This window comes from Gopherus flavomarginatus, chromosome 11, assembly GCF_025201925.1.
Source record: "Gopherus flavomarginatus isolate rGopFla2 chromosome 11, rGopFla2.mat.asm, whole genome shotgun sequence".
In the NCBI taxonomy this organism is placed as follows: domain Eukaryota; kingdom Metazoa; phylum Chordata; order Testudines; family Testudinidae; genus Gopherus; species Gopherus flavomarginatus.
The window spans coordinates 32,554,802-32,577,360 of record NC_066627.1 but is presented as its reverse complement, the minus strand read 5'-3'; the positions used below and the strand labels follow the sequence as shown (position 1 = coordinate 32,577,360).

Genomic DNA, 22,559 nt, shown 5'->3' with positions numbered 1-22,559 from the left:
CAGCTCTCACTGGGAGCACCTTGAATCTAGGTGCTAGTTACTACAGACCAAAGTCCATATATTAAGGGCACTATCCCCAGGCCTTGCCCCAGATACTCACTATTGCATGTTGTTCCATCTGCATGGAGCTGCTGTCCCTCTGGGCAAACGCAGTGGTAAGAGCCAGGGGTGCTGACACATTTAAACTCACAGCCGTGATCTATCCCATTGCAAATGTCACTGGCTAAAACACAAACCAAAGGGACAAACACACCATGTTACAGGACATGGCATTTCCTTAGTGATTACCAAGGAAGTGACTTGCACAGAACATCTTTCTCCCATGGGAATTCAGTGGAGCTGTAGAGATGAGGCTGATACACCCACATCACCAACGGGGAGGCTCTAGACATTTCGCCGCCCCAAGCACGGTGTCATGCCGCGGGGGGCGCTCTGCCGCTCACCAGTCACGCGGCTCCAGCAGACCCTCCGCAGGCACGCCTGCGGGAGGACCACCAGAGCCGCGGGACCAGAGGACCCTCTGCAGACATGCCACCGAAGGCATCCTGCCTGCCGCCCCCCCGGCGACCGGCAGAGCGTTCCCTGCAGCATGCTACCCCAAGCACGCGCTTGGCATGCTGGGGCCTGGAGCTGCCCCTGATCACCAATGGGAGATGCACGAGCAATCACTAACTTGCCATGAGGTCTGTCCCTCTGCAGATCCTGGGCTGTTCAGCTGAATGGTCTGCACTGACAACACTTGTTCATCCCAGTGGAGCTCGGGTTTGTGCACCCCATACCTTGGGATGATCTGAAGTGGGACCCAAGTTTGCAGGAATAATCCTGCTTAGGGCTGTAAAGGACTCAGAATTGCCACTAGCAACACGTCTATGCCTCCTGGTGTGACCTCAGGGCACACTCTGGTAAACTCTCCCCAATTTTCCCAGTGCGCTCTGTAATGTGCTGGAAGGGCATTCTGGGTCCTGACATGCAAATGAGCACATCAATTGAAAGGACATCATTATGGTGAGACTTGCTTGGATTCTAAGCAGCCAAACCCGGAGGCTGTACAGTACACTGTGGCCTGCCTGTGCTTTCTGGAGTGATGGCGCCCTCTGCAGCAGAAACGCTGACGCAGCACTCACCCTGGCACACCTTGCCGTCGGCCTGCAGAGTGAAGCCGTCGTTACAGCGGCAATAGTATCCGTTCGGGATGCTCACGCACTTGTGCTGGCAGCTGTGGTTTCCAAAGCTGCAGTAATTAATCACTGGAAAGAGAAGGAGACGCACAGGCGTGAGGGATATCAGCCATTCACAGCTCACCCATGACCCTCGCCAGGAGCTCGAGGGCTAATTGGCCAGCTGGGCTTGTTCCCGAGGTGGGCTTTTATCAGCTCTTTGCTGCCACTTGTCCTCAGGCCCTACAAGGCTCTGGAAATATGCGGCTCCCACAGATGGCTCCATGCCAAGGCCCTGCCTCAGTATGGTGAATTAGCTCAGAGCACAGTGGGACAGGACAGGGGGTCTACTGATAGCACACAGGGGCCATGGAGCTCCCTGCTCATCACTAATGGGGCATTTGCTGGCCTTTCAATCTGGATAAAGCATATGTGGGCCACCACTCTGAGCTAAATCTCTTCTTGTGGACGGTGGCTGCTAAGAGCAGGTGGGCAATGTTGGGACTAGAGGCCTGTTCCAGGTTCCAGACTCTCTCCTGTTCATCTCCTGTCATGAAGGAGCCTAAGGGAACAGAGTCCCGTGGGTCTGGGAGAAGTAAGAGATCGCAGATGCTGGAAAGAGCGATGGCTGGGCTCTCCACAAGAGCTGAGAGCAGGGGGACATAGACAGAGGGCATGGTGAGAAAGAGAGGAATGTCTGGGGCGATGAGGGGCAAAGGACAGAGAATGAGAAACAAGAGGAGGCGGCACAGAGGAGATAGTCACGTACTGGTACAGGTCTTTTTGTCCTGGTTGAGATCGTAACCTGCCCGGCAGCGGCAGGTGTAGGACCCACGAGAGCTGACACACTGGTGCTCACAGCCATGCTTCCCATCCGCGCAAGCATCAATGGCTGCAGAGAAAAAGGAACCACTTTCTCACTCATTCCTTCACCACCTCGCTCCTCAGTGCCCCCAGAGGGGGGCCACCCTCTGCCCTCCTGGCTTCAGAAAGAAGACGCAGCACAGACTGGACATGTCTGAAATGAGGGCGGGGAAGCATGTTGCACTAACACACTGACATAGGGGCAGAAAGAGGGGACTTGATGGCCATTGCGGGCTCATGCAATTACAGCCCATTTCCAAAGCACAGAGCCTAGGTATTTTGTCTTTTGCTCATTCAAAGGCACATTCCCCTCTGCCAGCACTCGGTCTGGTGACACTGTGAAGGAAACATGTACGGAGTTCAAGGGTATTTCTAACAAGGGTCTGTGTCCCCATTTACTCTTGCTCTGTGTGGACCCCAAATGACAAGATGCTGCAGCTGTGGGTGGTTAGGTTTCAGAGGAGTCATTCCCATCTCAGCAACACAATTATCACTTCGCAATAGAACTAAGTCCGGCCTGCCGGCCGTTCCTATTGCTCTCTGCAAGGGTTCTTAACACAGACCTAGGCCTATGGTCAAAAAGTACTAATAACTAATTAGCACTAGTACCTATGTCCAGCACAACACCAGAAAGTTAGTCAAAATGGGAGGCAATGTGGTCTAGAGGGTAGAACATTAGACTGGGACTCAGGAGACCTGGATCCTATTCCCTGCTCTGCCACTGGTCTGCAATGGTGAGCTTAGGCAAGTCTCTCTAACCCCGTGCCTCAGATTTCCCATTTGTAAAGCAGGGATAACAATACTAGTCTCCTTTCTAAAGCGCTTTGAGATCTAAGATATAAACGTAGATCAAATAAAACATGCTCTTACGGGAACATGTCTTTCCATCTGTGTTGAGCTTGTATCCAGGGTTACATTCACAATAGAAGGAGCCTGGGACACTGACACAGGTGTGCTGGCAGCCATGGTCCATCTCTGTGCACATATCCACACCTGAAAGACACAGTTGGCCATGCTGGGGATTCATTGACTCAGAGCATGTGTCAGGTGATCTATCTAAGTTCTTATATTGCTCCATCATGCAGTGTCTGCTGATGGTGTTCAGGTCACTGCTATCGGTTGTTATAACTTACATTTTCCAATGTTTTCATCCCCCAAAACATCTCAGATTGACTTCCAACCTATGTAAACACAGAGACCACTTGCCCACCAAGGGGGAAAATGATAGCTGCTGCTACCAGCACACTGCTGACACTCTTCTGGGTCCTTAATAACCCCACAAGTTAGTGATTATTTCTTGCCAGAGAGTTCTCCATGTTACTGATGCTGCATAGTGCTAGTTGTTTAGGACTTCTTCAGCTAAACACGGTCTTGGGTCTCTGGATCTTGCAACAAAAGATCTAAGAAATGTTCCAATCTCAGCTTCCATCCTGGAGCTGGGAAAACCCACAGACCTAGTAAAATTAAGGGAAATTCACAGACCTAGTAAAATTCAGCTTAACTAACAGTGTGACTTTACACCGATATAGTTAAACCAGTGCAAAAGTCTGGGTGAATGCCTTAATTTCAGTTTAAGAACATAAGAACAGCCATACTGAGTCAGACCAATGGTCCATCTAGCCCAGTATCTTGTATTCCAACAATAGCCAATGCCAGATGCTTCAAAGAGAATGAACAAAACAGGGCAAGCATCAAGTGATCCACCCCTTGTCATCCTGTCAATCGCAGCATCTGGCAGTCAGAGGCCTGGGGACACCCAGAGCTGGGGTTGCATCTCTGACTATCTTGGCTAATAGTCATCAATGGACCTATCTGCCACGAACATATCTAATTCTTTTTTTAATCCAGTAATAGTTTTGGCCTTCACAACATCCCCTGGCAATGAGTTCCACAGGTTGACTTGGTCAAGAAGTACTTCCTTAAACCAGACTTACTTTGGTTTAGGGAGGCAGTGTGGCCTAGCAGATAAAGCACCAGTGACTCAGAAGACTGGCTTCTATTTCTGACTCTGCCACTGGCCTACCAGATGACCATGGGCAAGTCACCTTCTTTGTCAAGTGCTTTGAGATGTGCTGCAGGTAGGGCTGTGTAAGAGCTGCGTGTTATTAGCAGTAGCGGTCTAAGCTGAGTAGATAATGGTTTCAGCTAACTGCAATATGCCACTCTTCATTCAAAATAAGTGTCGACATGAGCATTTGTCCTGGTTTAACTTAACCAGTGTACGGTTGTGCATAGACAAGGCTTCAGATTTGGCCATGGATGAGACAGCAAACTGTGAGCACCAGACACTAGTTCACAGAGGCTTCAAGTTTTCCACAAAGAAAAAGTGACTGTGTCCTTTTGTCCTTTAACTGAACAGTCACCTTAGAAATTGCAACCAAGGTCACAGCAACTGGCTGCAACACAAGCTCCGGGGCAAAGTCCCCAAGGCTCAGTATTGTCTCTTGGCACAGGAGGAGCAACCACGCACCAGCCTTTACAATTACTGAGTTGCCGCAGCGTAAAGCAGCTTGCGGTGGAAACAGGCCTCCCTTCTTAAGGCCAAGGCCAACAAGGTGATTGCAAAGAAGTGATACCAGGCCAGGCTTTATTAAATACAGATGCACAGACAGTGACATATGGCAAATGCTCTGAGTTACTGCACTGCACGTGCACACCAGGTAGCTGGACAGGAAATCTGCCCATCCAGAACAACACGAGGCAAGTAAGATTCCAAACCTTGCCAAAGGCCTCTCACATTTCTGAGTTCTCTGACCCTGCCCATCCCTTCAATTTGGGGGAAGCCAGCTCCATGTTTCTGTGATCTCATGTCCATACTGTCACTTATGCCACTTCCCCCCAGCCTCAGCAAATGCAGCTCAGAAATACTACACAGGGCAGATCTAGGTAAGCAAATGTTCTGGCTTATGAACTGTTTGGAAACAATTAGGGGAAAGGGCGACAAAAAGGGAGGCTCCCCTTAAAGGATCACTGTCAAGGAGTCTGGCATGAGTGTTATCTCCTCATGGTCTGTAGCAGCTTCTCAGGAGCGTCAGCAACATAACATTTCCCTTTCTGCACTACCCTTGGCAAATGTTGCTCCCCGACAGCTCAGTACTTATACAGCAGAAGCTGACTTAGCAATGGGCTGGTTTTGTTCTCTTAGGGCACGGTTTGAAGGTCACTGAAACCAACAGAAGGAGCCTGGGATGCTGACACAGGTGTGCTAGCAGCCAGGGTCCAGCTCCGTGCACATATTCACACCTGAAAGACACACGCCTTTACTCTAGCCTTTTTATGAACAGGTATCATGCAGATGCGCTGTGAGCTTCCTGCGCACAGATCAGCCAATGCACCTCAGTCCTGACCCTGCATCAGTGCCCGCTCTTTCTGTCCTGTTCCCCATAACTGCATGGCCAATACACCTTAGTCCTGACACTGCAGCGTCTCCAGCTATCGCAGTCCTAGGCACCAACACTCAGTTCTTTAACCCCACCATTAGAGTTCTCTCTGCTTCTCCAGAAGTGGATCTCTCCTGAGCACAGAATAACAGCTGCTCTGAATTGTGCTGTCGTTTTGTGGAGGGGGAGCTGGGGAGACACCCCAGGCTCACTGCATCCATGATTTCAGCAAGGCTCCAGAAGCAAAAGGCAGGAGCACCTGCCACTCCCAACCACCACCCAGCTCATGTTTCATTCTGTCCCTCCACATCTGGGTGGCTAAACCCGGAGCCCGTCTGGTCCCACAGCAGGCTGTGGCTAGGGTTCTATCCTCTTCACTCACCACACAGCTTGTCCTGGAACTGTTTGCCGAACTGCTGGATGAGATCGAAAGACTCCACCAGGAAGACGTGCTCCTCCAGGGGATGGGAGGCCATGGCCCGCAAGGAGTTCATGTCTGCCCGCTGGACGCCCACGGCGTAGATCTCAATGCCAGCATTCCGTGCCTGTGCTGCCACCTCCGTCACACGGTCCTGGGGCCGCCCATCTGTCACGATGACAGCCACACGGGGGATCTTCTTGTGCAGTGGGCGTGCTCCCTCCTGGATGGTGAAAGCCAGGTTCATGACATACTGGATGGCTAGCCCCGTCATGGTGCCCTGGGCCAGTGGCACAATGCTGTTGATGGCCTTCTCCATGTCAGCCCGCTTGAAGAAGGTCTTGAGGGAAAAGATGTTCTGCACCTGGCTGGAGTACTGGATCACCCCCACCCGTGTGGCATTGGGGCCCACCTCCAGGTTCTGGATGATGTCGATCAGGAACCGTCGCATGGTCTCGAACTCGAAGGGGCGCACGCTGCGCGAGCTGTCTATCACAAACACAATGTCCAGGGGACCGGTCTTACATTTCACCGCTGGAGGAGGAGAAAGCAAAGAGCTGGTTAAATCTCCCTGCCTTTCTGTGTTTGGGGGAGTGAGAGACAGAAAAAATCCTGTTTCCTCCACCTTTCTCCTTCAGGCAACTTTACGGTCCCCCCAACTGAGCCAGGCTGCATAGCAAGAGCCCCAGCAGATGTGATGAGGGGTGGGGGTGAAAGATCAGGCCTGGTACCCCCACCCAGAGATAAGAGGGGCTGCAACAGTTCCATGGAGATAACAGGAGTCACAGAAGACCTGGATCAAAATACAGACAGAGTCTGGAGCTCCTCTGAGCTCCATTACCACAGACCTGGGTGAGAGGGAACCTCAACAGAGGCTGGAGATGGATGTACCAGACTGGGGGGGGGAAAAAGAGGGCAAGACATGCCATCAGTCCCTTTATCTGTGGCCCTGGGAAGGTTAAAACTTGCCTTTGGCTCACTGAGCTCCCCAGCCCAGGAATGACATAGAGTCCTTGACTGGCCCAATGCCATGGGGGCCCTGAATGAGCTCAGGGAATGTGGATTCCCAGCAGCGGATTTCTTGCTGCATCCTGAACAGAATAGACATTCAGGTGTTAACAGCACCCCCGATTGCTCATGACAGCATGGCGGGTGGCCGGGAACACAATATTGGCTCATGCTTCAGAGACACCTGAAATCCTTCTGCTCAGTGTTTCACTCTCTCCTGATGGCTGGGGGTCTCCCAATGCAGCCCTCTGAGATAGACCCTCATTTCTGAAGGACGCTCTAGGGTTTCCTGGCTGAGCTTGCAGGGAAGTTTCCGTCCTTTCGTCTAAAGCCCCAAACTCTCCTCTCAGCATTGGCAGCCAACAGCCTGAGGGCTGTGATTTGGGCTAGCGGAGGAATGTAAATGAGACAGGCCCGGCAGAGCCAACACAAGGGCACAGGCCTGGGCAGCCCAGATGGACTGGCACCCATGAGGTGCCAGTCGGGGCACATGGGACTCACACGTACAGAAGATGCTCACAAGCCCTCTCCTAAAACCCAAGACCTGCCTATTCCAGAGATAGCCAGAAACAGGGAGACCAAGCTGCAGCCACTAGGGTCCCTGTGGGTCGCACAGAACTCGCCTCCTCCTCCCCCCAGCTGAGTCCTCTGGGCCTGCTGCTTTCCCCTTTAGGGCGGTGCTGCCAGAACAGCCATGCAGTGAGGATTAACAGTCTCTGTTTTTTGATTATCCCTGGGCAAACGCCAATGGGGGAATGTTTGGCTGATTCAAGCCCCGTTAATGCTCCTCAGCAAATCAGCTTTAACAACATGCCTGACAGATCTCACAGCCGGCACTGGAGCTGTGCCGGGGGAGCCTCAGGCAGGCAGAGCCGCACAGCAACTTTGGTGATGGTGATTCCGACTACATAAAAGTGGCCTTCTTGGTCCTGGCAGCTGAATTGCACCAGATCTCCTCCAATCCCCATTCTGCCGCTCACACACTTTAAGCTCAACCCTCTGGTGCACCCGGGCTGCTTGAACCTATGCCTGGCTGGTACAGCCTCCAGAGACCTTCCACCAGCTGGGCTTTGCTGGAGCACAGCGGGATCCAGACACACCCCTTCCTGCCCTCAGCACCCAGTGCCTGTGGCTGTGAGGAGAGGGAGGTGTCACAGGGCAGGCTACCCTGGCTTTATGCCACCCAGGGATTCCCCCACCACCGGGGATTCCCTACCTGAAAGTTTAACCAGCTAGACAGCCCCTTGGTGCCACCAGGGTGGCACAGGGGGTCAGAGCAAGGCTCAGGATTGGGCCTTTCCTCTCCAAACTCACCAGTAAGCATTCCAAGCAAGAGCCCTTCCTCCCTGTCAACTTCAAGTAGAAGTTAACCCTTTGCTCACTGCCTCAGCTGTCAGGCTATCAGTCATTAACCCTATTCTGTTCCAAGGAGGCTATAATTTGGCTTCAGACTTTCCTATCTATCTATCTGCTTGTGCCAAAGCTTTTTGTAATATTTTGGGGGGGAAAATCAAACCAATCCAGTCTTTCCTGACTCCCTGCTGTGAGAGGTCACGTTAGGGAGAGGCCCTGAGATCTCTGCACCAGCTCCTGGAGCTATGGTATATAAAAGTATATTATGATACTTGTCTACCTGTGCTCTCACAACAGATGAGGCATCACAACCCTCTACAAGGGCGCCACCTCTGAGCAGTTCATGTGTGTGTATAAGATGGCCTTGCCCTTTAGCAGCTGCAGTTTACATACAATAAAAGGCTCCACAAGCAGGCTTCATGGTTCCTTCTAGAGCAAACATTAAATAATAATAGCATTAAATAATACCACTGTGGGTAATTCTTTTATTCCCCTCTAAGTCCAACACTGCCTGGATTTTTATCATGTTCTGCAGGCTCCTGTTTTTCAGGCATAAAATGAGACAGACTTCTTAAGAAGAAGCCCACAATGGAGGAGCCATGTCAAATGGTTCCAAGTCCCCTTCTGCACCTAATCTGTGCATGCAAACAGGAGCAGGGTGTTTTGCACATACAACGGCTGTGAATGTGTGTTGTTTGATTTGCCTGTTACACGAGCCTTGGAGAACATGACCCTAAATATTAAACGAACACATGAAGTCCCCATGTCTGCTGCCCAGAATCAACAGCGCAAACTTTAAGTGCTTGGACATCTTTGATATGCGCCCATCTGTTATCTCCATTTGGAGTCTTTGCTACTCCTAACACTGGAACTAATTGAGCAACCTCGGCCTACTGAGAGCTCAGGATGGAGTTTTCGCACCTCGGACACATGCTGCGGTGGGACTGGCAAGGAGTTCAGCACTCGCCTATGCCTTGCTCTTGGAGTTTGCTTGTCTCCTTTAATTACTGCTACTCTAGTAGGAAATGTGGTGTCAAAGACTGAGGAATCAAAGAGTTCTTCATGGTTTTTCTCCTAGTGCTCAGCTCATTTATAGAGTCAGATTCTGTAGGCTGATGGGTTTGGAAGCAAGAGCGAACGATTTATGGTAACCGTAGACTCTAGCTCACTGTAGGGGGTATCTATTACTCTGACTTACACACTACATCAGCCAGGGCTTTGGCTCCTTGCTTATAATCTGCACAGCTTTGGCCAGCTGCTCACCTGCAGGCTTTGGTCTGGCTTCTAAGGCCGTTAAGATGAGCGAGAGGAGAGGAACGGCAAGTAGCAGCTTCATCATCCAGCTCCAAGAGAATGCAGCCTCTGGAGATTAGAAGGTTCACTGCAAGAAGAAGACAGGAAATCACAATGCTATTCTGGGATGTTTATAAGGCAAATATGAACATATCCTGGGAACCAAAAAGTCAGCAATAGTCACTGTCCTGGTCCAGGGTGAATGATCCAAAATACTAACCCACAGGAGTCTAAATAGATGCACCAGCATTTCAAAAAGATCTCTGAATGATAATTATGAGAGAATGTGGGAATGCAAGCCAGTGACAGGAGTAGGGAAGGGAGAGCCAGCCAAAGACCAACAACGAAAGTTAAGGATGAGATTTCCAAAGATGAGATTTTTCATTGCAGTTAAATTTCATTACAGTTGGTGATGATGCATCAAACAGAAAGAGCTCAGTTTGATTTGCAAACAGTGGGCTGAGCTGGCAGTCAGATAAGCCTTATTGTATAAACTGGGCAGATCTGATTTATAGCCAAACACTCTCATAACTGGATGCACCACAGCCCTCTTTAGCCCACAGAGGAGCAGAATGTCTGTATCAGGGAAAGTGAGACAGTAGTTATCTAGTCACCTTCTCTTGCCATAGATCATCAGACTGGATTGAGGGACACTGGCTGTGTACTGGGCATTCATGAATGAAATGCCAGCCCAGCCAGGACAGGGCCCCATGTGCTAGGTGCTGTACAAACACAGAGTAAATCACACTTCCTGCCTTGAAGAGCAATGGCCACTGGTTTGTGCCTGCACTCCTTCCCCACAGAATCCAGTGACCTGTCTGCAGAGAGATGTTACCTTATTGAACCTCCAGTGTTTTGCAGCTGTTTCTTCCCGGGATAATTCCTTGGTTGCATCCTCTGTGTTCCAATATTTATTTTATTTGTCTGATGCAGACAGCTGAGTGTTTGGGCTCTTAAGGGGAAAGACATTTAGTTTGTTTTTTCAAAACCTCAGGATGTCATGTCCACCTCCACTTCTCCCCTCCCCGGTTATGAGTTCTTCACTGCATTTGCCTGTCTCCTTTTGGGGACACTTATTTATTTGTTTGCTTTTATTAATGCACCAACCAATGATTAGGCACCAATCAAGGTGCAGTATGAGTAAAATAAACAAATACTACTAATGGCCGCCGCCAAACAACAGAGCTTTATGCTGGGTGAAAGCTAAATAGGGAGCAATTATATAGATATCCTCAGAATAACTTGATTCTCCCTCTCCCCCTTTATGCATTTGCACAGTGAAACTCAAACTCTGCTCTAGCCCTGAATCTTTAAATGCACAATGGAGCTCTCTGTGCTGAGGTCTCTGCGGGCAGGACATTCCATCCAAGAGGAGGCAAGGAGACCCCACATTCCCAAAGACACAGGTCAATATGAGAGAGCAGCTCATACCCCAGACGTGTCCACAGGAGTGCTGCAAATGACCATTAAAATGCAAACTGCAGCACAACCCAAAGCAAGGAATGTGGCCAGAGAAAAGCAACGGGAGGGAGAAAGGTACCACAGCAAAGGGTCTGGATGGTGCCGGGTCTGGTGCGGTTTGTTTGCATGTTATCTGATTCGGAGCCAGGGAAAGGAAATAACAGGCACGTCTCCGGAAATATCACCTTAAGGAGATAAAAGAGAGGTTTTAAGGCACCATCTCTTTGGAATACAATCAAATTGATTGTGTAAGTCACTTCAGCCCCTGAAGTTGAACTAGTGGTCTCTCTGTCTTTTGCTCAGATTTGGGATAAATCCTTATTATGGGATTGCTTTAGAGAGAGGAAGGTCAGTCAGAATAAGTTTTAAAGATCATTTAGACCGGTAATTCGTTACCAGCAGAGGCAGATATGTCACTGGCATTGCCTGGAGCTACAGCCAGGGCACCAGAGGAGAACACTCCAAGACTAGTGTCATCTGGAGTCACAGAATGTTGAACTACAACATGATATTGAACTAGGGCACTTCAGAAATGATAGGTTCCCAAAGCCATGGACCATGCCAAAGGTTGTGTTGGTTTGGGTCAATCTGTAAATCAGACGATGAAGCCATTATCTGGAAGATGATCTCCCTGCCTTATGATTAAAGGAAAACTTCATTATGGTGTGGGTGAGATTCTATTCTCTTCATCTAATTACCAAAAAAACAAAATCACTACAAAAATATTTAGGGCCTAGATTTTCAGGAATGCCGGCATACTTTCAAGTATGCAAAATAGGTGTGTATTTGCATGCCTAATTTCTGCAGACATTTACCTGGATAATAATTGCAGTTGCAATACTGGCCATGTAAATATTCTTAGAGTCAACCTGTAAAGTGTAGGACTGAGAGAGCTCTCTTTCCCTTTAGAGCCCTCATGGTTCCTATATCAGTCCATACCTCCAGGACAAAAAACAACCACAACTTCCTGCAGCTAAGAAGATTCTTTCTACTTATGTTACTTCATAATTCTTGTTTACGAGGACACCTTTTTACTGTTTTATACCTTCCTCTGAATCATCTGGCTCTGGCCTCTGTTGGAAACCGGGTATCAGAATAGATGGTCCACTGATTTCATTCTGTAGGGCAGTTCCTATTCTCCTACACCTTGGAAATCAGTCTCTTCAAATTGTTGTGGGGCAAGTTAGATTTATGCCCCTGAGCTGTCTCCCTGTGAAAGAGGCAGCGCCGTTTATGGAGTCAAGAATATAAAAAAGCAATTTTTTCAATGTCATTTTAAGAATAATCAGCTGTAAATATTTATTTAGCGCTCTAAGGTTGCAGTCATAACTAATCACTTGAGTGTTCATTTAACCGCCAACTGGTAATATACAAGCCCTGAATCAATCTCTTGTAAGGAAGCAGGTCCAGTTAGTAGCTTTAAAGCTGTATCCTTAACACTGTCTCCAATTCTGGTGTCCACACTTCAAAAAGGATGTTGAAAAACTGGAAAGGACTGAAAGTCAGAAAAGAGCTACAATCTAGCGAAAAGGTCATAATGAGATCCAATGGTTGGAAGCTGAAGCTAGACAAATTCAGACTAGAAACAAGGCACAAGTTTTTAGCAGTGAGCCTAATGAAGCACTCAAAAAACATACCTAGGGATGTAGAGGATTCTCCATCACTTGAAGTCTCTAAATCAAGATTAGATACCTTTCTAAAAAGAGAGCTAAAGATCAACCAGAAGTTATGGGCTTGGTGGAGGAATTACTTGGTGAGGTTCTCTGGCTTGCGTTATGCAAGACAGGAGATTAGAAGATCATAATGATCCCTCCTGCCCTTAAAATCTATGATGAGATGAATCTTTCTGAGCAATGCAAGTGTGCTTGCAGCTTGGAATGCATATTCCTGAAATGTGCAGTATGAAGGTATTAAATTAGCACATCACGCTAGTCACCCGCCTTCTTTGACACAGGCTGACACAGTTTAGTGGCACTTGCTCTGATGCAGCTAAACATCTGCAAGTGAAATAGTCTGCAGGAAACACTTGGTCCCCAACGAAATCTGTTTCATTTCACCCCTTTTTAATAGATTTTTTTTCCAGAGGTATTTTTCTGGGAAAAAGCAGTTGCTAACCAGAAAACATTTCTAGGCCACTGTGCCATGCATAACATTTCTGTAGGTTTCTAGAGTCCATGCTTTACTCCAGTGGCAGGCTGCCATGGAGCCTAGGTTTGTCGGTATCCGGGTAACTTCAAAGCCAGCACAGACAGAAGAATGAACTGTAAGGGAGAGAAACTAACAAGAAAAAACACAGCTGGGGATTTTTTTAAATCCTCTTAATTCTTTAATCATTCTTAAAGTTCCAGTGGGCTGGAGGAGGTTAATGTCTACCTGGGGTGGGTCTGTGTAATAATAATGCATGCCGCATTCCAGTTATGACATCAGGCATTACTGCATACTGGCCCTGCAGCACAGCTTATACTGCCTGATGCCATGATTAGGATAGCAGTGTCAGCTCAGAGACGGTGCATCTGTCCCAGCTGTTGACATGCCATGCACCCATGACAGCCCACAGGGTGACCCCGGTCATTTCTTCATTCTTCCCTCCCAGGGGAGAGATGGGATTTGCCTGCTGGGCTATGCCTGTTTGACTCTCTCTCCCTTCTCTGCTCTGCCCCGTCTCCCTCTGCCACCACTGCTGTTTGCCTGGCAGAGGCGAGAGCTGTGTGGGAAGCACGCAGCTGGGAAACAGGTGCTGAAAGGAAGAGCAAATACTGGGCAGGACTGAAAAATTAGGAAATAATCAGGAGACCTTGGAGATAACGACCCAGCTATAAAGTGAAAGAGATACAGTCAGGGTGTGATTGCTCAAGGTAAAGACTGCTGGGAGCTGTTCCAGCACCACTGAGTGATAGGGACCTCGGCTCAGGCAAAGGAGACAAAAACGTTTCCAAAACAAGAGGGGTGCCAAGACAGAAGTTCTTTGACTTTCAGAGCTGCACAAGGACATAAATAATCACCTGCTTTGCACTGGGCAGAAGGATGCCTCAACCTTGTGGTTGATACGTGAGCAAAAGAGATCAGCACAGGAAAAGCACGCAACAGAAGGGTAGATGGTGGCTCCAGACTCCTCTCAACTCACAGAGCGATCACTGGCTGGGAGGCCTCCCCCACTTCACGATGGATCCCCCAAGGCAAACAGGTATGTCATTTCAACACCCTGTGCGTGTTGCTGCTTCCACACATGCTGGCACATCCGAGCACAGTGCCAACTTTCTTGCATTGCTCTCTGCTCAGATTGCCTCTGTCTGTCTGGATTATCTGCCAAATCCTGACTCTCAGGGAAAACAGCAGCTTCAGATTTCAGTGTGGCTCTTTGGCGATTCGTTTCCTAGCTACAGGTTAATAGAAACATTTGGAATATTCCACTTCTGACCCATAATCACAGGTCAGGGATCTGAAAGCCCTGGGGATGCAGATCAGCTCTGTATTCCAGTTGCTATCATAGGCTGGGAGGGTTTTGCCTACTGGACTCTACGTGAGAGTGAGTGGGTGGATGAGAGAGGGGATGAACGTCGCAGAGGGCTGAAGCACTTTCGCAGACTGAGAAAAATCTCTGACCCCAGTGTTTTAGGCAGAGAAATGGATTCTGGATTAGACCCCGGGAATCACAGCCATTTCACTTGGACTTGCCATGGTGTTCCTGTGACTCACAGCTTGTCTGCATTTCTGGGATTTCTGCTGCTTTACTCAACAACCTCAGGAGCAAACAAGTCTCAGACTCAGAACGGCATGTTCCACCTGCTAAAATGGCAATAGCAAAAATGGCCAGATTGAGATCAAGGACCAGAGGAGAGTGGGGCATTTCCCCAAGGGTCTTTGATTGGGTGCCAGTCACTCTTAAAGTACACATGAGAAAGACTTATGGGAAAGTTGGTGGAGGACAAGGAAGGACAATAGCCAGAAAGTTTCATAAGCTGCTCCAGTACCACCTGGTATGTACACAGGGGACAAAAATCAATAATTAGAGCTGATTGGAAAAATTCCAACTAAACATTGTTTTGTCAGAATTTGCCCATTTGGAGAAACTGAAATGTGCCACAGAGACAGTCGGATTTTGCCGAAGTTCTGATGGAACCCAGACAGGGTTCCAATGAACGCCTGGCTGCCAGACAGGTTTTGAAGGCAGGTTTTGCTGGAGTCGAAGCTTCTAAGGGCCGCAGCTCTGGGGCAGCCAGCTTTGTGACTGTCACAGACTGTTTACTGAGGAGGGTCTCCTTGGGTCCATAGCAATCCACCAAGTAGAGTGCCCCAGAGCTGGGACTCCATTCCCTTCATGGAGATTTTTGAAATATTTGGCTTTCGTTCCTAATCAGAACAAAACCAACTTGTGGCCTATCTAAATCCTGCGTGCAAGGGAACTGCCTGTCTGCACTCAGCTCTAGTAGACATAATAATACTGTGGTCTTTTACAAGCATTGTATCCACAGATCTGAAAGCAGGGTGGGTCGGTTTCATCCCCCCCATTGCACAGAGAGGGAAGCTACGCCACAGAGGTGATTTGCCAAGGTCACACAGCAGGTCCTTGGCAAAGCCTGGAAGCCAGGTCTCCTGGTTCCCACAGAGCAACCTCTAGCTGAGCCGTCATTAGATCAGTCAGGCTGCAAAGCCCGGGTGAGCAGACTACTCGGCTGATTTTTTACTCATGCCAGGGTGGGCTTTGTGTCCACTCCTCCCTGGTTGGCTACATTATGCCCACACTTAGCAACGCTAATAGCACACTGAGCATGGAAGCTGGCATAGGGACCAACCAAAACAAGTCACAAGCATCTTCATTCTCCAGTGGCTCTCAGGTGTGCTAACTGCACAAAGGAAATGGAAAACCAAACAGTCACACAGCCCCTTTCCCACATGGAAAACCCTGTACTCCCTGGGTGCAGGCACCTGGCCTTTCTGCTTTGCAAGAAGCTGTTCTTATAGCGTTCCCTGCCTCTTCCCCTCTACCCCCAAGTCTGATGGAGCCATTTCTCCCCAGCCCTGCTTCATCACTTCCCCTGCGCCCCTGCGTGAGTGTGAGCAAATGGTTAATCCCTCTCTTACTGGAAATTAGGGCTCTGGCCCCCAAAACACACACTATGATTCAGCTACTTCCTTCCCACTCTGGCCTAATAACCCTATACACAAATACCTGCCATGTGCGAAACTAAAAAGAGGCAGCTCCTCCATTCCTGAGGATCCTGGGAGAAGGCAGGGGAGAGGCAATTTAAGCAGCTGGGCTGAGAGGTGAACAGTCTCATGACAAGAGATCAGTTACGCATTGGGTAGAGCTGCTGGGCAGGATGAGCACAGCACCATTGTACTGTGCCTTTGGCAATGCTAACTCCCCACGAATGCACTGGGATTGTAGATTCCTCGGGGCAGTGACTTTTTTGTTCTGTGTTTGTACAGCACCTAGCGTAATGGGACCCTGGTCTGTGACTCGGGCCGCTAGATGCTACCATAATACAATAATAATGGGCCAGTACTGGTTTAATGGAGGGGTGACGCTTTTCTATGTTGCATTAAATTCCAGTTCTTTTCACTAGTGGGGAAGCAAATCCCAGTTCTTTCTAATGTTTTGGGAGTCATTTTTATCCTCCAAGACCCAAATTCCACACACACATCTTATGTGTAACAGTAACACACAGCTTTGCAGGACTCCTTTTCAGTAGCATGGTAAAAGAGGCTGGGGTTTAACGTTGCCTTCCCCACCAGCTGTGCTTAGTTCACACAACTGGAGACTTATGTAAACCAAGAGAAAGAAAAAGACAGAACAGTAGCTACAGCAGGTGTCTGCTCTCAGATACCCACAGCACAACAGAGAGAAGCAAAGATGAGATCAGCAAATGGTTCTCATTAGGTCGGTGATTATTCTTCCATATCCTCTGGCTGGACACCCCATCCCAAACCAGACAAGTCTCTGCAAAGGACTCTTTATAGTAAGAAGTGCTGCCAGGCATTCCAGGTATATCTATAGAGACGCATTTGCCCTGTTGCCAGACATTTCAGGTACTTCCTGACATTCTACTGGCATGTAAAGAGGACGACCAGCCACCAGAGGGTTGGACGCTTTCTGTTTGCACACACAGAAGTGCCTGCCCTGCAGTGCAACATTCGCAGCTTCTCCTGGTACCTTCAGACAAGGAAGAAACTGAACACTAGAGCTGGCTGGAGAAAGGAATTTCTGTCCTGCAGGAAATTCCAACATTTCAAAAGCTGTTTTCATTCTGAATTAGGAACAAAATGGCAAAATTCTGAATTTAGCACAGAACTGAAATTCTGAAAAGTATCAGCCTGGAAACATCAAAATGTTTCATTTCAATCATGTTAAATCATTTCATTCTGATGACGTCAAAATAGTGTAATACAATATTAAATATAATATATCATTAACATTCATATAATCTGCTTCTGTTTTGCTGGGTTATTAATTTCATTTTTGGGGTTTATTTTTTAGCAATTTTTGCATTTTATGTAGATATCTAAAAATTGGGAGTTTCAAGGCTCTCTTTGTAAATACTGTAATGAATAATGTATACAACATACATTACTCAGCATGGTAGTATATAACGTAATACATAATCTCTTTGCAATGCTCCCTAGAGCGCTTTAATGTAGTACTCTTTCAAACAACGCACTTGGGAACCTTTAGTGCACACCAGCAGGACCTATATGGACCAATTTACGTGCAACACCTTAGTGCACTTTAGAAACCACACTCCTGTAGCCTGTATTACTGCTCCATCTAACTAGAACGTGTTTGTCTACTCAAGCTGTGAAGCATACTCTCAGCTATAGGGTAGATGTGCCCACAGAAGCACATAATGGAAACACTCAGCAGATGTCTCTACAATTCCACAAAGCAGGATTTAGATCCCTGCTGAGAAGCATTTGACTTGAACCTCAGACGAATCTGAAATCAGCCCTGGTTTGCCTCTGACCTGCATGTGTGAACCAGCTGTAATTTGTGCTAACTCGGCTTGCGTTCACAAAGTTCTCATCAGAGCTGCATGCAAACTTTTCTGCTGCATCTGGGGATCCAGGAATATTCTGAGGCTGCTCCTCATGTTCTCCAGAGAGTTTTGACACAAAGCTGCGTTCTCCAGGAAAAAATCACATAGTAATTTCAATATAGCCACACGTCCTCTATCTGGTTTGTGCAAACCTATAGTAAACTTGAACCTCTCCTCTTACCGTACAATCGGGAAAAGGGTTCTCTTGAGCCAAAGACTTTCCAAATAACAGGACTTGCAAATCTATGTGAAATGCTTCTGCTATACAAAATGGCATCTTGACTTGTGCTAAAGAGCTCATTGGAAAATGACCAAGGTTCCTAACATGCCCAGGTGTGAGACCCAGCAGAACTGAACAAAACGGTTCACATGAGCATCTAGGGAAGTATGTGAAGTTTGGGTCTGAAAGATGCAGCTACCTTCCACCTGAGACACCAGTTTCTCTGCAACTCAATGGGACAATCTTGCCGCTCCACCACATCCCACCTTTAAAATAAAATCCTTACTAAGGAACAGCAATCCTTCCATGAACTGTAGCTCCTGTGTCACCAGTTAACCACTTACACCTCACCCTGCCTTCAGTCTCCTGAAGGTACAAACTAGTCTTCTCCTCCAAGTCCTTATTTCTAAATGCAAAAACAGGAAAAATGGTCTCATGCTTTTAAATAGTGAATTTGAAGTATATACGCACTTGGATCTTTTATACCGATCATGAACAGTGTTTAAGAGAATATACCCTTGAAAAGATAGGTCACTGTGGTCAAAAAAAGAGAAAGGAGCTTAGATATTAAGATATTAGGTGCCTTACGATATGATTGATATATTCTACAAATTTATTCTGCATAGGGAAGAAAGCCCAACGTACTCTACTAATGGATTTAGACAGTTCATCAAGCACACCAAAATCCCACCACTGAAGAAGGGAAAGATAGTCCTGTGGTAGTCCAGTGATAGTCCAGTAGTAGCCTGAGTCTTGGCAGACCAGCATTCAGTTCCCTGCTCTGTCACAGACTTCCCATGCGAGTTTGGGCAAGTCACTTAGCATCTCTATGCCTCAGTTTATCATCTGTAAATTGGCGTAATAGCACTTCTCCATCTTGCGAGAGGTATTACAAGGTTGAAAGCATTCAAGATTATAAGATGCTTAAATTTGTTGTGGAAAGAGTGGTCCATATAAGTATCTACAAATAGGGGCATTTTAGCAATTTTCTCCCATCACACACACACCTCTGCTTGACAGAAGAGGCTCACCAGACCCCAGCAAAATAGAAACCCAAGAACAGAAGCATGATTTTTGCCTACTCCTACAATATTGCATTTAGAGATGGAATACAATATTTTGTCATTTTACTGTGAGTTTATTGAAGTTCAAACTGAAACAAGTTGCTCTACAATTTTATCCTGACCAAAAAACCTCCAAAAAACCAGAACATGTAGCCTGTGTAGCATATTCTATGCACATTTCTATACCATTCCGTTTTAACTGGGCTATTTTTAGAACCTTATCTTGCCAAGACTGGAAAGGAAAAAGAACCCTTCTAACCACTAAAAATGTTACATGACACTGAAAGCTATGTCTGTGTTGCAAATACCTACAGAGGGCCAATTCTTCCAGCCCCAGCAGCAGGTAACAAAGAAGTGTGAATGCTGGGTTTCAGTGACTGACCTCTGAATGAAATCCTTATGCCAGCTCTGATTAAAATCTGGGCGAGTTCACATTAAGTGGATTGAACCCAGATGTTCCAGCTGCTACCATATGGTCAGAGGTGGAGATAAAGTTATTACATTAGATAATTATTACTGCCAACAAGTCAAATGGGCAGCTCAGCACTATACCATTCCCAGGTGATGCTTGTGTTTGACTTTTGGTACAAAGAGGTTAGTCAGTTTCTTTGGAAACAGCAGATTTCCAAGAAGTTTCTCTAAAAACACAACTGAATTATTTTCACAAACATTTTTCCCTCTTAATTACTCAGACTAGCATCTGGCCATCACTCACTCACACACGCACTACATTATTGCACCCCATCCTTCATAAGCTTCAGCCCTGTTCATTCAAACATTTGTAAATTTCATTTTATGATTTTTCTGGGTTTTAACAAGGGAGAGGTATTGTTCAGAAATCTAACAAAGGGGCCCCACTGGAAACTTATAAACGGTTTAAGCAAAGATTTCCCTTGAAAACCTTCAACCCCTGCTGGAAACCTCCAGGGAAATACTGTATTAGGAGCAATCACAGCACTAGGCCCCTCAAGGACCACAAACTGCCTGCAAGTGCAGCCTAGTTAGCACCAACGAAAGCATCTTTAAAGGCAACTCCCAAGCTCCAGTCTGTCTAATCTAATTAAATGTTTTTTAATTCTTCCTTTTCGTGGAATTTATGAAAGTGTTTGAATAACATTTCCAGCTGAATGCAGTAATGGCCTGTCTGCTTAGACACAAAGTGTCATTTTACCAAAATTACCAAACTCTTCTGCATGCCTTCCAGATACAGAAGATCCATTCACTTCACTGAGCCATGCTCTGAGAGAAGAAAATCAAAGTTGAGAATTACCACGTAGATCTGAGAGCAGAATTTTGCTCTGGATATTTGCAAAAATCGAAGGCAAATCTAATGACATCCCAGAATGGAACATTCAGACCTGCTTCTGAAACTCAATTTGTAATGGTAGTTCTGAACTACATGTTCAGTGCCTATTATTAATTCTTATTATTATTACGAAATCTGCTGTTCATTATCAAAGGCTCCTCTATAAGGTAAGGAGAAGCTTCTGCAGGGATAGGGTGACCAGATGTCCTGAATTTATAGGGATAGTCCGGATGTTTGGGTCTTTTTCTTTTATAGGTTCCTATTAACCACCCCCCTCCCATCCCCTGTCCCGATTTTTCACATTTGCTGTCTGGTCACCTATGCAGGGAACTTTAATGTAACAACTTTAGCCCACATGCAATTGGAGCCCAAATGAGGCAGAAGTCCCACTGGCTTTCTTAGTGCGTGAATAGACCCTACATTCTCAGTATTAAACTGATACATTTCCTGGCAGCTCTGGTCCAAGTAAACCTATATTAATCCCAGGAGCTCGTCTCCCATGTCACTTTATATATGCGGTAGGCTCCTTTCAAATTACAGTGTTCCTTTGCATGCTAGCCTCCTGATGAATCCCCAATGATTCTCTGCACCATCACAAATGCTGCCCTGGCTCCATGCTGCACAATGCAAAACAGCAAATAACTTCATGTTCCACATCTGCTTAATTTGGTTTAGTTCAGATTATTGCATATTAGCACAGATACTACGAATGTATAACACTCTAATTTTCCAAACGAATTTGGAATAATTGCTCTTGTGAAATGTACACATAACTGAATACCTAATTCTCCTGCATAATTATCATGATTGCATGCTTATGCAAATATATATAATTACCATCTGCCTATGCAATTATCCAGTTTGCATGTATGAGTGCAGTAACAGTGCAAACAAATTAAGAGCACAATTATGTGCATATCTTGTTAGACAACCCAGACATTCTAATGCTTGGTATGCTACGTCACGGGACATGTATATGAGTTTGTATACCACATTGTCAAATCAGATTCTGGATAGTATCTGCAGGAACCATCCTAATACAGGCAGATGGTGAACATGAAGTGTATAATCAGTTACCCACACAATTGGGAACATCTTACTGAAGCATAATCTCCAATATGAATATAAAGAGAGCTGAAAAGTATTCCAGAGACAGAATAGGTCGCCCACATTATTCCTAAATTGCAACATACAGATTTTTGAGCATGCTCAGTGATTCCCAGCACCACATCCCCAGCGAAGCGCACTCCACTTGGGAAGGAAAGAGTGGGGAGCCCTGGATTGCTGCAGTTTAGATCTGAACCTGAGTGGAGACCATAAGGTGGGCAGGCAGAGAAGAAGGTTGATTCTTGGCATACCAAGGTCTCAGGGAAAACAGGCAAAAGCTGTGCAGCGCATGTCCCTTCCTTCCTTCTCTGGTTTTCCTTCACACTGTATTCCCACTGACCACGTACTTCATTCTTCAGATCTTTGCATCCTTTCTTTCTTCTCACTCAGGCAGTTTTTAATGCAGGAGAGATGCTGGGACTCCGCTCCTTCTGAGCTCTGGGGCCAGGACTTTGCTCCTGGGAACTCACCTCTCACCTCTTCTCAATGATGCCTCCAGACCTGGCCCTTGGGAGCTCCTGCTCCCTTTGACCATGGTGTTAGATCTCAGATCCCAGGAGCTCCTGCTACCTCTGAACACCATGTCAGGTCTTTGCTCCTGGGAGCACCAGCTTCCTATAAGCCTGTCCTTGAGCTAGGCTCCTGCACCCTCCAAGTGACATGCCAGGTCTCAGCCCCTGTGAGCTCCCACTCTCTCTGAGCACCATGCCCAGGCTCAGCTGTCTGCAAGCACCATTCCATGTCTTAGCTCCTGAGAGCTTCTGCTCCTCCAAGCACCATTCTGGGACTCAGTTCCCCTGAGAATCAAGCTGGACTAACTCTTTATAAACTTCCCAGCTTTCCTGGGTGTCAGACTGAGCAGAGAGGTTGCAACAGCTAGGTTCTCTGATCAAG

At 47.1% G+C, this 22,559-nt stretch overlaps 2 protein-coding genes across 8 annotated transcripts in view; one reads left to right on the top strand and one right to left on the bottom strand.

Annotated features, from left to right (window-relative positions):
• The window catches only part of MATN4 (matrilin 4), a 30,773-nt gene that overhangs the window by 6,683 nt on the left and 1,531 nt on the right, over window positions 1–22,559 (bottom strand). For 2 of the 6 annotated variants that reach the window (XM_050917339.1, XM_050917342.1), the window contains exons 1-7: window positions 13,937–13,993; window positions 9,444–9,561; window positions 5,784–6,353; window positions 2,892–3,014; window positions 1,927–2,049; window positions 1,125–1,247; window positions 101–223 (exon numbers count right to left, since the gene is read on the bottom strand). In XM_050917339.1, the coding sequence (XP_050773296.1) occupies window positions 101–223; window positions 1,125–1,247; window positions 1,927–2,049; window positions 2,892–3,014; window positions 5,784–6,353; window positions 9,444–9,519 (1,138 nt within the window). In that variant the 5' untranslated portion in view covers window positions 9,520–9,561; window positions 13,937–13,993. Of the gene's footprint in view, window positions 1–100; window positions 224–1,124; window positions 1,248–1,926; window positions 2,050–2,891; window positions 3,015–5,783; window positions 6,354–9,443; window positions 9,562–13,936; window positions 13,994–22,559 lie in introns of those variants that run through there. The other 4 variants (XM_050917341.1, XM_050917340.1, XM_050917343.1 and 1 more) reach the window with 3 other exon arrangements.
• Window positions 14,038–22,559, top strand: part of RBPJL (recombination signal binding protein for immunoglobulin kappa J region like) — a 35,556-nt gene continuing 27,034 nt past the window's right edge. For both annotated transcript variants that reach the window (XM_050917383.1, XM_050917382.1), the window contains exon 1: window positions 14,038–14,118. In XM_050917383.1, coding sequence (XP_050773340.1) covers window positions 14,097–14,118 — 22 coding nt within the window. In that variant the 5' untranslated portion in view covers window positions 14,038–14,096. The remainder of the gene's footprint in view (window positions 14,119–22,559) is intronic.